The sequence below is a fragment of the Emydura macquarii genome, unplaced genomic scaffold (genome assembly GCF_026122565.2).
Source record: "Emydura macquarii macquarii isolate MOO-44397 ecotype Brisbane River unplaced genomic scaffold, CSIRO-AGI_Emac_v2 contig_3305, whole genome shotgun sequence".
In the NCBI taxonomy this organism is placed as follows: domain Eukaryota; kingdom Metazoa; phylum Chordata; order Testudines; family Chelidae; genus Emydura; species Emydura macquarii.
In genome coordinates this window covers 567,639-582,827 of record NW_027133442.1, presented here as the reverse complement: position 1 = coordinate 582,827, position 15,189 = coordinate 567,639, and the positions used below count along the sequence as shown (strand labels likewise).

General features: G+C 41.5%; 1 protein-coding gene across 1 annotated transcript in view; it reads right to left on the bottom strand.

Annotated features, from left to right (window-relative positions):
* The window catches only part of CFAP61 (cilia and flagella associated protein 61), a 224,539-nt gene extending 209,400 nt beyond the window's left edge, over positions 1–15,139 (bottom strand). Inside the window, exons 1-2 of the mRNA XM_067532819.1 lie at positions 15,019–15,139; positions 11,233–11,383 (exon numbers count right to left, since the gene is read on the bottom strand). Of these exons, the coding sequence (XP_067388920.1) occupies positions 11,233–11,375 (143 nt within the window). The 5' untranslated portion in view covers positions 11,376–11,383; positions 15,019–15,139. The remainder of the gene's footprint in view (positions 1–11,232; positions 11,384–15,018) is intronic.
* Between the last annotated feature and the right edge of the window lie 50 nt (positions 15,140–15,189).

The window sequence follows — 15,189 nt, the reverse complement described above, 5'->3', positions numbered from 1 at the left end:
GGAGAAAAGATGCAATATGTAGCTAAACTCTGTTCTAGTCTGTGGAGTGACACTATCGCCTCCCTGAAAGGAAACCCTTCCCACTAGCTGATCTGGTGGAAGAGAACCAAAATCATAGTTATCAAAAGAGAAAAGGCATTAAAGCAGAAAACCCAGGAACCCCAACATCCCACCAGAAGGAAAGAAGTAGGCTTCTACACCCCAGCTGGAGCAAACTCTCTTGGATCAGAAGTGAGAAAAAGTCCATGCTTTGATAGCTGAAAGAAGGAATACCACAACAGTGGCAGACTGTAAACATCATTATACCTGTATATTGTAGTTCAATACTATGACTAAAGTATAAAATTCTCTAGGAATAGTACCACATTTTGCTGTATACTATGCCTTAGTTAAACCTTCAAGTCTCAAAATTAATATACAGTATATGAATAATTCTCATTAAAAAGGACTCTTGAAATAATGCTATATTCATCTTCTTCTTCACCTTGTCCTCTCAATTAGGGTCAGGAGCTCTTGTTCTTCATTTTCAAGTGTTCTTATCAAGTGCATCTACCAAGCTGATACTAAACTTCATGTCCTCCTTTTGCATCTTTAACCACCTTTTTCTAGTTCTTCCTCGTGGTCTTTGTCCTGTGACTACTAGCTCATATACTCTCTGGTCAATATAGCCCACATCTCTTTATCTCACATGACCCAGCCACCTCAGACTATATTCTCTCAGCTTTTCCATGATGGCAACTACCTGCACTATGGCTCATACTGTTTCACTGCATAACTGACACTTTCATCTTATCCAGCATCCACCTGAGCATTCTTATTTTAGTAGTATGAAGTAGTTGTTCTCTCTTCCTCATTGGCCAGCTTTCTGACCTATATGTCATGCCTGGCCTAATCATGATCTTCAAATTCTTTAGTTTACTTGGCATATTTGTATCTCAGAGAATTCCCATCAACTCCTTCAACTTACACCAAGAGCACTTCACATGGTTCCTAACATCTGCATCCACATTTCCATCATGGCTCAACACTGAACCAACATATTTAAATTACTGCACAGATTTTAACTGCATGCCATCCAGTTTTACTGGCTTCTTGTTATCCCTCTCAATGAAGCATTGAAAGTATTCCTTTTTTTGTCAACTGATTCATAAAACATTTTCATTTAATGCAGCCCCTCATAGTTCTAGGTCCCTTTCCAGTTTGCCTTTATCTTTGAGACACAACATAATGTCATCAGCAAAAAGCATGCTTCATGGAGCTTCTGACCCAATCTCCTGTGTCAAGGTGTCCATAACAATCACAAATAGGAATGGGCTGATTTCTGATGTGATTCCACCCTCATAGTGAATGATTCATTGTCGCCACAGCTTCTTCTCACTACTGTTATGCTACCCTCATATATGTCCATATGTCTCCGGCAGATCATGCAACTGCAGGCACACCATAACAGTTCTCTAAGAACTCTGACATAAGCCTTCTCTAAATCCACAAACAATAAATGCAATTCCTTGCATTTCTCCCTGTACTTCTTCTGCAAGATTTGGGCTGCAAACGCTGCATCCATTGTTGACCTTCCTGGCATAAACCCACCACATTGGTTATCCCTTACTTGATGTTCCAGCTCCTCCTGAACTCTTTTCTTGGTAATTATTTCCAGCCATTTCATTGTGTGACACAGTAATTTAATTGGTTGGTAATAACTACATTCTTGCACATCTACTTTATGCTTGAAAATAGGGACCAATGTGCTCTTCCTTCACTCATCAGGCATTTTTCCAGCATGGAGAATTAAGTTGAAAAAGTTCATCATCATCACCACTCTCTCGTGGCCTAATGCTTAAAATTTTTCCAATGGTACATGGGCTGGTCCAACCGCCTTCCCCCATTTCATCATCTTTAGCACTGTCTGAGTCTCCATCATGTGACAGTTCTTGTGAGGCTGTTCCTTGTACATATTTCCCACAAGTTTCTTTGCATTCTCCACATTGAGTAGTTCCTCATAAAATTGCTGCCATCTCATAATGATTTCACTATCTTCCACCACTACTCTTTCATTTTAATCTTTTACACATTGCACAGTTCCCAGGTCCTCTGTGCTTCTTTGTCTAATCTTGGGCTAATATATATATTCCTTTTTCCCTTTTCTTTGTTAGTAATCCTGCATATAAGGATTTAAATGCCTGATCTTTAGCTTCCTCAACCACTCTTTTCACCATTTTCTTTCCCAGATTTTATTCCTCATAATTTTCCACCGTTCTTATTCTCTGCCATTGCTTAAACTTTTCCTTCTTCTTTACTCCCTCCTACATGTCATCAGACCACCACCATGTCTCCTTCCCATGAATTTTTCCTTCTTTTGTTTGGCCACAGGTAGCTTGTGCATGTTCTCCAATATGTCTGGATATTTCCCCCCCCCCCCAATCTCATTGATATCATCATGTGGTCAGTTTGGTCATTGTCCAACCTCCATAAAACCTCATCCTTAAATCTCAGACTAACTTACCTATCTACAAGCCTCCACCACTTTATCCTTTGTTCCACAGCTCATCTTTTGTCCCACACTAGACATTTCACTCAGAAGTCCATTACAAATAATCTATGTTGCCCTGCAATCTGCACTCCTGGGATCAATTTACTGTCTCTGATGTACATACAAAGTATGTATTGGCAAAAATCAAGCCATAGGCTCTAGTTAACGCTAAGATATCCTCACCAGCTTCATTTCTGGTTCCAAAGCCTTGTCCTCCGTGCCAATAACTGTGCTATCCCTCATATCTGTTGAGATCTGCTCCGATAATCATGTACTAGGCATGTGGTACTTCACTTATCACTTAGTCCACCTCTATCTGGAATCGCTCCTTCTCGTCAATTGTATAACCAATTTGTGTCCCATAGCCGCACATAACATTAAATATTGGTTCTCTGCTCAGTGTCATTCTAATATTCATGAGCCAGTCACTTTTCATTTAGATGCCCATACCTTATACTGTAATATTTCTGCTCCATTCCTCCTTGCTACTGAGCCATGATACAGCATCTTGTAACTTTCCTAAGTGTTCATGGATTTTGACCCATTCCATTTTGTCTCCATATACAGGCAATGGGCATTCTCCTTCTTTTCAATGTCTTGGCTATTTCACTTGATTTTCCAGTTATTATTCCAACATTAATAAGAATGGCCATACTGGGTCAGGCCAATGGTCCATCTAGCCCCATATCCTGTCTTCCAACAGTGGTCAATGCCAGGAGCTTCAGAGGGAATGAACAGAACAGGTAGTCATCAAGTGATCCATTTGGGATCCATGTCATTCTTGGGCTGTCTTCTTTAGCCACATGCAACCAGAATGAGGTAGCATTTTCCCATTGTCCACAGCCATCACACAAAGTGGTTGTATGTCTCTTCCAGGGAATACTCTAGCATTCTGATATGCTCCTTGAAGATGAAGACCCACAGAGCAGGTATAATTGGCATTACTTTTGCAAACCAGCTGGCCAGGCCTCATGTACTTGGTTGGAAATCAGAGTCCCTTCTTCTACGTGGATGGCCTTCCACAACTAATGAGCCCCATCTGCTCAGGACAATCTGGTTCTAAGAACCACACCCACTTTCAGTTAAGAACATCTCTGCCACAAGAATGCAATCATGCCACATTTTATTGATAATAAAATCCAGGAAATTTTAAATCCAGGCTGACAATCTCTCCATAAACTATGTACTCCCTCCTCACCAACACACACACCATGATTAAAATATACCATGATCAGCCTATTTTTTTACCTTACTAGCTGATTACAGTTGATGTCAATCTTAATGTTATTTAAAAATAGGTTTGTGTGTGAATTTTCTTTTATTTTTTTAAACAAATAATTAAAATGGCACAGCCTTTGCCTAAAATTGTACTTTTCCTGTGTTCAGTTCCTGTGGAAAAGAATTTACTGTGAACTCTTACAGAATATGAAAAATTCCCATTGACATCATTTCACTTTAGATCAGGCTTACTTAAAAGAGGTGCTATTGTCTCTGGGGTGTTCTGAAAATATTCAAGACAAATATAAAAGCTGTCATACCAAAACAGCTGTTTGTTTTTACGTCATTTCTCCTGGAGGCACATGTCAGCATATCAACATCCACTCCACATTCCTATATCTTTAAATATTGAGCCAATAAACAATGTAATTATAAAACAGTGTTTTAGTAGACAATCAATAAGAACTATTGTTAAACCAATGAAGCCTCAGAGATTAAAAAATAGCTGTCTATTTAAAAATATTAACACCGAAACTAACAATTATATAACAACACGGTCATTTTTAAACTGCATAATATAATGCAAAATATATAACTTAAGAACATAAAAACAGCCACAGTGGGTCAGACCAATGATCCATCTATCCCAGTATCCTGTCTTCTGACATGGGACACTGCCAGATACTTCAGAGGGAATGAATAGAACAGGGGAAATTCAAGTGATCTATCCACTGTCATCCAGGCCCCACTTATGGCAGTTGGAAAGTTAGGGACACCTGGAGCATGGGGTTGCACACCTGACCATCTTGGATAATAGCCATTGCTGGATCTATCCTCCATGAGCTTATCATATTCTTTTTTGAACCCAGTTATACTTCTGGCCTTCAAAACGCCCCTTAGCAATGAGTTCCACAGGTTGACTATGCATTGTGTGAAGAAGTATTACCTTTGTTTGTTTTAAACCTGCTGCCTATTAATTTCATTGGATGGCCACCAGTTCTTGTGTTATGTAAAGGGGTAAATATCATTTCCCTATACACTTTCTCCATACTATTCATTATTTTATAGATCTCGATCATATCCCTGTGACGGAATGTACCCATGTATTCACATCCTACACACTATTATAGTAATCTTTGTACAAAGTATGCCTTATAAGATATCACCTGAAAATTCATAATTTCCTGATCACTATCATCCTGATAAAATATGTGTAGTAACATTATATGTGAAGTTATAAGATTCCACTGTATGGTGGTGTTAACACATGTTCCAAACTGAGGGTGGCAAACAGGTCCCTCTCACAAAAAAGAATGCCTCCTCTGCTTAATTTGCATTTAAGCAGTAAAAAGAGTCATCGAACAGGAAAGGGGAAAAAAAAGGAAGCTCAAACAGGTGAGGAAAAAACAGCAAGGAACATCTTTCCCCATAGACTTTTTGTCTCCAGGTACCGACCTGCAAATGTTTTTCAAGAGGGGTTCTGAAACTATAAAAAGGAATGACAAACAGCCCAAGGCACCTCCCTCTCTGTCTTTCATTTTCCCCATCTGTAAAATAGGGATAATGATATTGACCTCCTTTGTAAAGATCTTTGAGATCGACTGATCAGAACTGCTATATAAGATTTGTATTATTATTACTATTATATAAATGTGAATATTATTATTATTGTCAGAACACATCTGCATAGAAAACCATCATATGAATTATAAAATGTTTTGAAGATAAGAAATATTCCATTCAGAATGCCATAGGCAATCATCTAACTTCCTATTTATCTTTTCATTGTCATATTTAAGCTGTAATCTTTTGTATCTCCTCTATCGTCTTAATTTGTTCAAGACCTATCATACAAGACGGTATCTCTGACTTCAACTGATAGACTGTAAAACGTTTCTTGGCAGCAACAGATACCTTTTAAATAACTGTCTCTAGTTGTTATTCTGTAACTTTTTCACCAGGGTTTCAAATATTAATAAAGTGGACCTAAATTGAATTATATATTTAGAGTATTTTTTCAGTTATATTTATCATGTTCCAAAAAAATTAACAATTTTGTACATGACCAGAAAATGTTATGACGAATCGCTTCCCAATCAAATCCTCTGGAACAGATCTTCAGCTAGTGTAAATTATCTTGGAGTAGGCCCATTGGTTTAGGCCCTTGACAATTTATTTACCAGAGGATCTGCCACGCCATAGATTTCTCAGCTGTTAATAATTTATAAATGATAAAACTTTACTGATTATCTTTCACTGGTATCCCTGCTTTATTGGCAAAAAAGCAAAGAAGTGGATCTCTTTAAAATACAGATTTAATTATTTATTTCCCCCTCTCTCTTTGCTCCCCTGTGAGTTATCCATCAAAATTCTATAAATGTGATAAATTTGTCTTTTAGATCTCCGACCATCATTCTCCCCTTTCAAACAGTTTTTCATTACTCCGATCCGGTAAACACTTACTCAGCTTTACTACTCTCGGTAGCCCCAATTAATTCAAAGGATCTACTCACAATAGAAGAGATAAGGGTGTGCATCAGTGTTTGCAGGATCAGGCCCTAAACTAGACTGCATTTTCATTAGCTGTGTCCACATTGTTTTGGAGGTGAACATGTCAGTTGCAAATACTTGTACAGGTGTCTTCTATTTAACTAATACTGAACTCATAACAGCTTATATGATTTTAACCCTCTGAGTATCCATACTTAGTGTATAAGAATTAAATGCCCCCTCCTCCAGTTCCTATCTTTTCCTTAATTCTAAAAAAACCTTCCTCAAAATGTAGTAACTCGGATATTTGCCACTAGGGATTGTGAGCCTCCCCACCTAGCAGTTACACCCTGTTCCAGTTACCCTGCCTAGTGTTAAGGTCGGCAGTGGGAGCCCTGCCTAGCGGTAAGGGAACCCAAATCCACTCCACCGGGTTCTGACCCAGAGGCACTCCTGGGCACTATAAGGTAGGAATCTGCTACCCGTGATCTGGCTAACACTCTCCACTGGGTCTCTTTCTACCACTCTGTCCCCAGTCATGGCTGGCAATTATCCGTGACAATCTGGCCAACAGGTCTCAGCAGGCAATGGAGTCCCGACTCTGTGCAGTAGACCTCTTCATGGGAATGCCTTCTCGGCATAGTCTCTTTGCAGCAGTAAGTGCAGATCTGCTTCTCCCCACACCCCACCCTGCGGTGCTGGAGAGACTCCCTTTTAAATCCCTCTTCCAACTCAAGCATGCCCAGCAGGCCTGTCAGGACGGGGCTTCCTGGGCCCAGAGTTGTTCCTGCACCCTTAACTCTCCAGGGCATGGTTTAACCACTCCATCACACACACCCCTTAAATCCGGTGCTAGCGTGTCCAAGTCCAAGCCTTGCAGTCCCCCTCCCAGGATGAGAAATCTGCATTTTGGTGTTTGTTCCGTGGCCTGTGGTTTACCTGGAAGGCATAGGGCTGTAAGGCCAAATACCACTTCACAATCCAGAGCTAGTGTCCTTCATGGAATTGAGCCAACAGAGGGATGTGTGATCAGTTATCAGGAGGAAGGAGTTTCCCAGTAAGTAATATCACAATGCTTCAATGGTGCATTTCATTGCCAAGCCCTCTTTTTCTATAATCAAGTAGGCCTTCTCCCGAGAAAATAGCTTTTGGCAGATGTAGAGTATCAAATGTTCTTTCCCCACAGAGTCTCAGGACACTACTACCCCTAACCTCACAGCTGTAGCATCAGTGTGGAGTAAGAATCGTTGTATGAAGTTCAGATGGAACAGGATTGGTTCATTGCTCAGGAGGTCTTTCAAGGTCCTGAAGGCTCTGTCACAGACCTCACTCTCCTGTGTCCCATTCTCTCCATCGCACTTGGCCCTCCATGTTTGGTGATGGCCTAATTTCAGGGCCTTCACCCTTAGCATCCTGGGGCATTGACCCTTCGGGGGCCAGGTAATTTTCAATGAGGACCACTGCCTTTGACAGTGCACCAGGTTGATGTCTTCATAGGCACTCACATCCTCTGATTAGGAGAGTCTGGATGAATTGTTCAAGGACAATATCCTCCACCACCTCCACCCCAGCATGCCTTTGTATGGTTAATTAGTGCTAACAATAATCACTGAGGCGCTGGGCAATTATCTGAGGGCAGGCCCCCAGCAGATATTTTTCCCTCTGGAAGCCCTGAAGGTATGTCTGGGAAGATATCAAAACAGACCAAGACAGCCGCCTTGACCTTATGGTAATCTTGGGCGTTTGCCTTACAGGTTGTCTGGGCCGGCCTTATCAGATATGTGGCCAAGAACATGGCCCAATTGTCTGGTGGCCATGCCAACACAGTAGCCACACATTTAAATGTTAACAAGAAAGCTTCAGGGTCATTCCCCTGGCCCATTTTCATCAGCTTGACCAGGATCCTGGCATCAGGATCCCCCCCCCAGAGGACTCTGGCCTCGGCTTCCAGCAACTCCTGGGGGTTGTAGGAGCGCTACCGTCTGTTGGACCAGGTTTTGTTGTTGTTCTTGGTGTTGGGTGGTCAGCTCCTGAGTGAATTGCTGCTACCAGTGTTGGGAGGTCAGTGTTGTAGTAACTGATTCTGTTGCTGCTATAGCCGACTTGCCTGTCACTGTTGGCTCTCCACCACACACTTCAGCAGCGTCTCCACCTCCAAGAAGTCCCTTTTTATTTTCTTCCTCGCATCTCTGCTAGCCTTTTTTATGTCCTTCAGCAGGACTGCACTATCCTGCCCGTGTTCTTCACTAGTTGTGAGTAGGGGCAAGCCTCCCCACTTAGACTCAAGAGGTTGTGGTGGCAGCCCCACCTCACAGGACGGGGGTAGGGAAACCTGGGCCCTCTCACTCCACCGGGTTCTGACCCAGGGCCTTTAAGGCAGGAGTCCACTACCTGCAGTCCAGCTCACACCCTCTCCTGGGTCTCTTCCTACCCCTCTGTCCCCCCGCATGGTGCATCATGGCTAGCAGTTGCCCTTGGCAATCTGGTCCACAAGTTTCAGCAGAGTCTCATCTCTGTGCAGCAGACCTGCTCCTGGGAATGCCCTTCTGGTGTAGTCCCTCTGCAGGAATGAGCGCAGCTCTGCCTCTCTCCATCCGCCAGTGTCACCCTGCTATGCTGGAGAGACTCCCTTTTGAGTCCTTCCTCCAACTGGAGCATGCTCAACAGGCCTGCCCAGGTGAGGCCTGTTTGGCCTAGAGTTGTTCCTGCACCCTTAATTCTCCAGCATGGGGTTTATCCACACTGTCTCAGGGAGATAAGGAAGAACAACTTTATATTACCCACTGAACTTTCCATGTAATCTATTTATCTCCCCATATATCATCCAGTATTTTTCCTTGGAGAAAGAAAGTTAGCCACAAGTGGAAGTGATTGTAACAAAACAAGTGTGTAAGCTTCCTGCTTCTGACAATGCCTTAATTCATCCAAGTGTGGAAAAACAGAGCAATAAAACTTGCTTTTATGATCTGGGAGTTACATATAAGACATAATTTTAAAACATAATTTACAACTTTTCCTTCTCTTCTTTGGACACTTCTGCTATACAAAATAGCTCGCAGCAACACACAAAACTAATCTCTCTCAGGCATTTATAATGTTTCTATCACCAGCATAGCTGTCTTCCTATGTATTAATGAAAAAAGGCAGAAAGGTTGGGGTTTTTTGTTTTGTTTTTTTTGGGGGGGAGGGAGGGTGTCATGTGCCAGGTACAGCACAGTCCATTGGTTAAAGAGACCACCTGCTATGAGGAGCTCTTAGGTCTCTTTGGAACAAGAGAGGGAAAGAAACAGCAACACTGAAACACATACTTTCTAACAGATAGAGAGAGGTAGGGAGCCAATCGCTTAAGAGAGTGAGAGTGGCAAGAACCAACCAGCAACCCCTTCTTTGGGGAGGAGATTGGGAAGCGAGAGTGGGGGTAAAATTAAGAAATAAACAAGGAAGAAAAAAAAGAAAGGTTGTGTCCTCAATCTGTCATCAAAGCCTCAAATCCCTACCCCTGTATCTGAAACCCTCTCCAATTGACAAAAGACCTGAGTCAGGCAAAACAAAGAACGAACATCGGAATCTATAGGTTTCATCAGGTAACGCTCAGGTTTATTTCTCATGGCCCTAATAAAAGTCTTGAAATCTGGATTCTCTATTACTTATAACATGAAGACAAATTCAGCACACCAGCCTCATTGACTTGAGTGGGACTATATATGAGCCAAGTGAGCAGGATCTGGCTTAAAGTCACGAACAACAGCAGTGGAAAACAGATGGTGTGTTTTCCTGACTTTTTGAGACATTGTATTTAATGACATTATGCCACATAGAGTCAAGCAGGTAAATACTATCTACCCACATAGACCATGGTTTCTTGAAGCCTCCTGTAGAAACAGTTGTAACATGTTGTGACCCTAAAAGCCCATTTATGCCAACTGGGAAAACGCACACTCAACACACTGCTGTCAGAATATTTAGCCAACCAGTCTCCTGCATGGTGTCATATAAAAACTAAGGACATGCTGGTCATGAATATCATTGTGTGATGTATGTACAGGTTGCATATAGAGAGTTATGTATGGGTGCTGGAAATATGTTTTTAAAATATGATTTGGAGGCAGTGGATAAACAAACCTGCCCTATTCCAAAGAAATGCAGATTTAGCTGTCTGCCCAGCTTGGTCACAGGCAGAGGACAATGAAAGTACATTTACATAAAAGGCAAACAAAGCAATCAAGCTAACAAGCAGAGAAGGAAATAGGTTGGCACACACACCGGGGGACACTCCAGAGTGTGAACTGCCAGGTGGTCTTCCTGGCTCTTGAAGCAAAGATAATGGACTTTGGAAAATATAAGAGGAGCAGAAAGACAGTCTAGTTATCCATAACGTAGAGAACAAAGGGGACAGCACCTTCTGATTCTATGAGTGTTGGATCCTCTTGCTGTAAGGGCTGGAGATGCTGGAAAGTTGATATAAGTGAGAGAGCTGTTTAGGCAAAGATTGTGGCTTGTTAAAGTTAAGAATTGGACACCAGAAAGCATGTTTTATTTTGTTTTGTTTGTAACCATACCTATCGCATTTACTCTTGCTTAGTATCTCTTAAATCTACATTCTTTATTAATAAACTTATTCTTGTTTTTTTATAAACTAACTCTCACTTTATTTCACTATCATGGTGATGAGAAACAGACTGGTGTGTGTAATTGTCTCTTGGGAGGCAGCGAACTTAATCATTTCTGTGAGTGTCCAGTGAGAAGGACTGAACACTGACAGCGGCATCTCTGGGGAACTCAGGAAATGGGGTTCACTGATTGTTACCTTCAAGGCAAAGTTAAGATTGGCAGAGTCTCAAGGCATTTGCCGGTAAGGAGGACAGACAAGTGTGGCAGGGAGCTGACACACAGCCTAAGTTCCAGCAAAGCTCTCTCTGCTGAGGCAGAGAGGTAACACGGTGGCTTATGATTCTAGTTACTTTGACGAGAATGTCACACATGTTCCTACTTACAAAAGATAGATGACATTAATCCTTCCAAAAGTTTTTTCAGTAAAATATGTGATGAGATTGATAATACCAGAAACATCATGTGATTCTGTTCTTCTGGCATTGACCACTTCTGTATTTCCTCTTGCAGAAGTTATTGCAGTCATTTTATACACTGTAGCAAAAACAAAGAAAACACTGAAGTTAGTCATTCTAGATGGGATTTTCAAAGGAATGTAAGGGAGTTAGGCAGTTAAACCCTGTTGAAAATCAATGGGACCTGAGTGCCTAACTCCAATGGGCCCCTTTGAAAACTCCAGCCTCAAATTAGATGTAGTAAAATGCTTACCACCTAAAATATTACTGTACAGTGAGGGAATGTTTTTAATGGTCTACAACTGTATAAAATGGTTTCACATTTATTAGTAGACATTTCTATAATGCTCATCCTCAGAGTATCTGACCGTTTCAAACTATTTGTCCAAAAGCCAACTTTTTAAATCAATAAGATTATTTACACTTCAGGAGGCGTGGAAGGCTTTATAGATTAGTCCTAACTCTGGATGCAAATAAAAATCCATTTTGCAGTTCCACATGCGTTTGTAGTATCCTCTTAACCTATCTGGTCATTTGTATGTCTAACAGTTTTATAATACATAATGTGATATGAATTCAGCCCAACTATGATTAACCAACAAAAAACTTGGTTACCTTTCAATTCTGTTGCCACTTAACATTAAAGTGTAAATGTATACATACCTAGTAATGTCGCAATATAAAAAAAATACAGACAAAAATGCCTAAGCATTTAAAGGTCTGAAAATGGACAGTTCAAATACAATCACAGTTCATACAATAACTCACATATTGGAATATAGGTAAAATATAACACTGCCCATTTAAAAAAAAACAACTGCGCTCCCAATATTCACTCAGACTGCAACTTCCAATATCAACTGCAACCCTGGACAACCATCCCAAGTATGGCCCATACATCCTATCTCAGAACATCCGCAAGCACACCTGTGTAATATGGGCCAGAGAAACTAACATCTCATCTTATATCTTCCCTATGTAGAATAGGGAAATGAGCCCTCAAACCACCCTAATTTCCCATTGTGGTCAACAGGCCACACTGTATAGTATCATAGGTCCTAGTCCTGCAAGCTTATATTTGCACATCCCTGTGCTTGCACTGAGACCAGCTGGTTTCAATAGAATTTCATTGGTGTGGTACTCTGAGCAGAATTGGGCCTTACTGTCTATATACATTCCAAAACCAACATCTTCCCATCCACCATTCCAATATCAGACAAAAGACCCAATCGACACCATCCATTGTCCCTACAGGGACTGGAAACTTCACTTTACTCTCCATATTCACTATCCTGACAAGTCAGAGACCTCACTTGCCAGATACAGACCTTGCATCCAGCATGACACTCATTCCGTGCTACACATATACTAAAATAAGGCAGCTTGAGGTCAGTGGCCTCATCAGAACAGTACTTCTTACCGTGGAGAAGAGAATGGAAATGATGTCTGTAGAATTCATTATATTTTCTTGTGTAAACAATTTAAATAAATATCTTAAATTAAAATACTTATGATGACAGGTATATTTTGGCTAGAGAGTTGATAGTTGAACAAGTGTACTGAGTAGAGTGAAGGCTGGTTTTTAGAATGGGCAAAGAGAAGGAAGTCTCCTTTTAATACACTTACACATTTGCCCAAGAGTCTGTATGAACTGAACTTGAATCTTTATCTACCTTTCTTTAGCTGTTCATTTCCATACTTTTAAATGCATAGGCTTTTTAAGAATTGTAATTGGACTGTATACTTCAATTTTAAATTGTACTGATAAATAGAAACCTTAACTCAGTTAAGTATATTTTTTGGTGAATTTCCATGGTTGGTAGTTGGTGGCTTGTGTTCTAAAAACATTATGCAGCTATAAATTTATTTTCTAAATGTTAAATTATTAAGATGGAAGGAGCTACTGAAGGACTTAGAAGGTCCACAGGTGTCATACCCCTACCATCTATTTCATAAAGTGCATATTGAAGGCTTAGTATATTTTGAGTTGTTTGATTATTGTTTTATAGTTTTCGTTGTTTGTTTAGTTATTTTGATTTTTGTAACATAACATCTTCCAAATAACAAAAATAAACAACTACTAAATAACCTTGTAAATATCTCAGTTTCTGCATACCACAGCACATAAAATAAAATACACAACATATATTGCTTGCAGCTGCACAGAAATAACAGTAATAAAAACATGTTATCCTTGAATGTCTGGGGGTACATTCTTTCATTGCCAAGGGGCATACTTTTACACTGCCGCTCCTATCACCAAATGTTGTTTTAACAACCCCAATTATCATAATAAAAATAAAATATAATTAAAAATAAAAACCTAACATAAATAATTAACATGTATAATAATAAATAAAAAAGTATTAAATAAAAATTATTTATTAAAAAATAACAAATCACCACTTAAACAAAAAACACACACTCCATCAACACCTAACTCCACAAAAAATACTACCAATCAAACCAAAAAATCCACTAACTCCCTGGTAAAGCCCCTAAAAAAAACCCATTCCTATATACAACCTTCTAAATAACTACTTAGCTCTCTAAACTTAATAAATACAATATATTATAATTAATTTTAAACTTTATATTTAATTAATATATTTATAAAAAACCTACACATTAAACCTTATTAATCTACACATCAAACATACCATATCTCACGAATATCCACACTAATCACTAAATACCCAGTAACAACAGTGCACACGGGACAAATACATTTACAAAGCACGGATAGGAGACATATTGTCCTTGCCTCAGCTCCTATAGGTACTGGGGATGTTAATTTATTAGGAGTAGAACTAAAACGTGGAAGATTAAGGTCAAGGAAGCTGGGGAGTGGAGGAGATCTGAGACAGGAAGCACTGGTTAGGAGCTGGAGAACACGGCAGGTAAATTTAGGACTCTGCTCCAATTCTTCCAGTAATTGCCTCTCTGGTTTATCAACATTAAACAAACACTTTTTAAACACAAGAGAGATTTCCCTTCCTAGCAGTCTTTTGATTGTAGGTGGGTTTAGGCTTACATCCAGTCACATCAAACGTGTCATAGGTGTGCTTGTGAAAAGATTATTTAGGAAAAGGTTACCACAGCCCCAACCTTCTGACTGTGGGAGAGTGCTGGGACGCACACACTCCACACTAGATCAGGGCAAGGAGGAGTTAACTGACTGCCCTGGAGACACGGACTACGGTCGGCTCTTCCCACACCACCATGGTCAAGGCTATACGGAATAAAAATGGACAAATCAAGCTTCAGAGCAGAGCTACCCCAGAGGTTTCAAACCGTGGGGTGCGCCCCCCCAGGGGGCACAGAGGAACATGGGGGGGGGGTGGTACCATGCGGCAGGGCTCAGGGCGGGAGTGCCACCTCCCCTCCAACGCAGCTCAGCGGGCCACCCAGCCTGTGGGTCAGGGCCAACACCCGCTGCAGTCCCGCCAATCCCCCATCCCAGCACCCGCTGGTTGAATTCCTCGCGCTACCCAGGCCACGCCCACGGCCAGCCTCGCGGCACAGCTGCAGTTCTCGGGCGGGCGGTCAGGGGGCAGCGCAGAGCAGTCGCTGGAAAGAACACCCGCGGGAGGGAAGGGCGATGGGGCGCGCTGCATGCTGGGAGTTGTAGTCCCCGCTGGGGAGGAGGCGCATTGTATGCTGGGAGTTGTAGTCCCCAGGTGAGGAGAGCTGTGCGATATGGGACTCGCTCACCTGTCTGGGGTGTCCCTGCCCCGTCGCCGGGAGCGCCTTCTCCCCGGACTCCAAGAGCGTCGCGGATGTTACGCGGGGCGCGGGGCGGCTGGCGGTCCCACCGCCTCAGCGCGGAGAAGAACCGGCGACGCCTCACCCGGGACGCAGCGATTCCGCCGCAGCCAGTGGGAG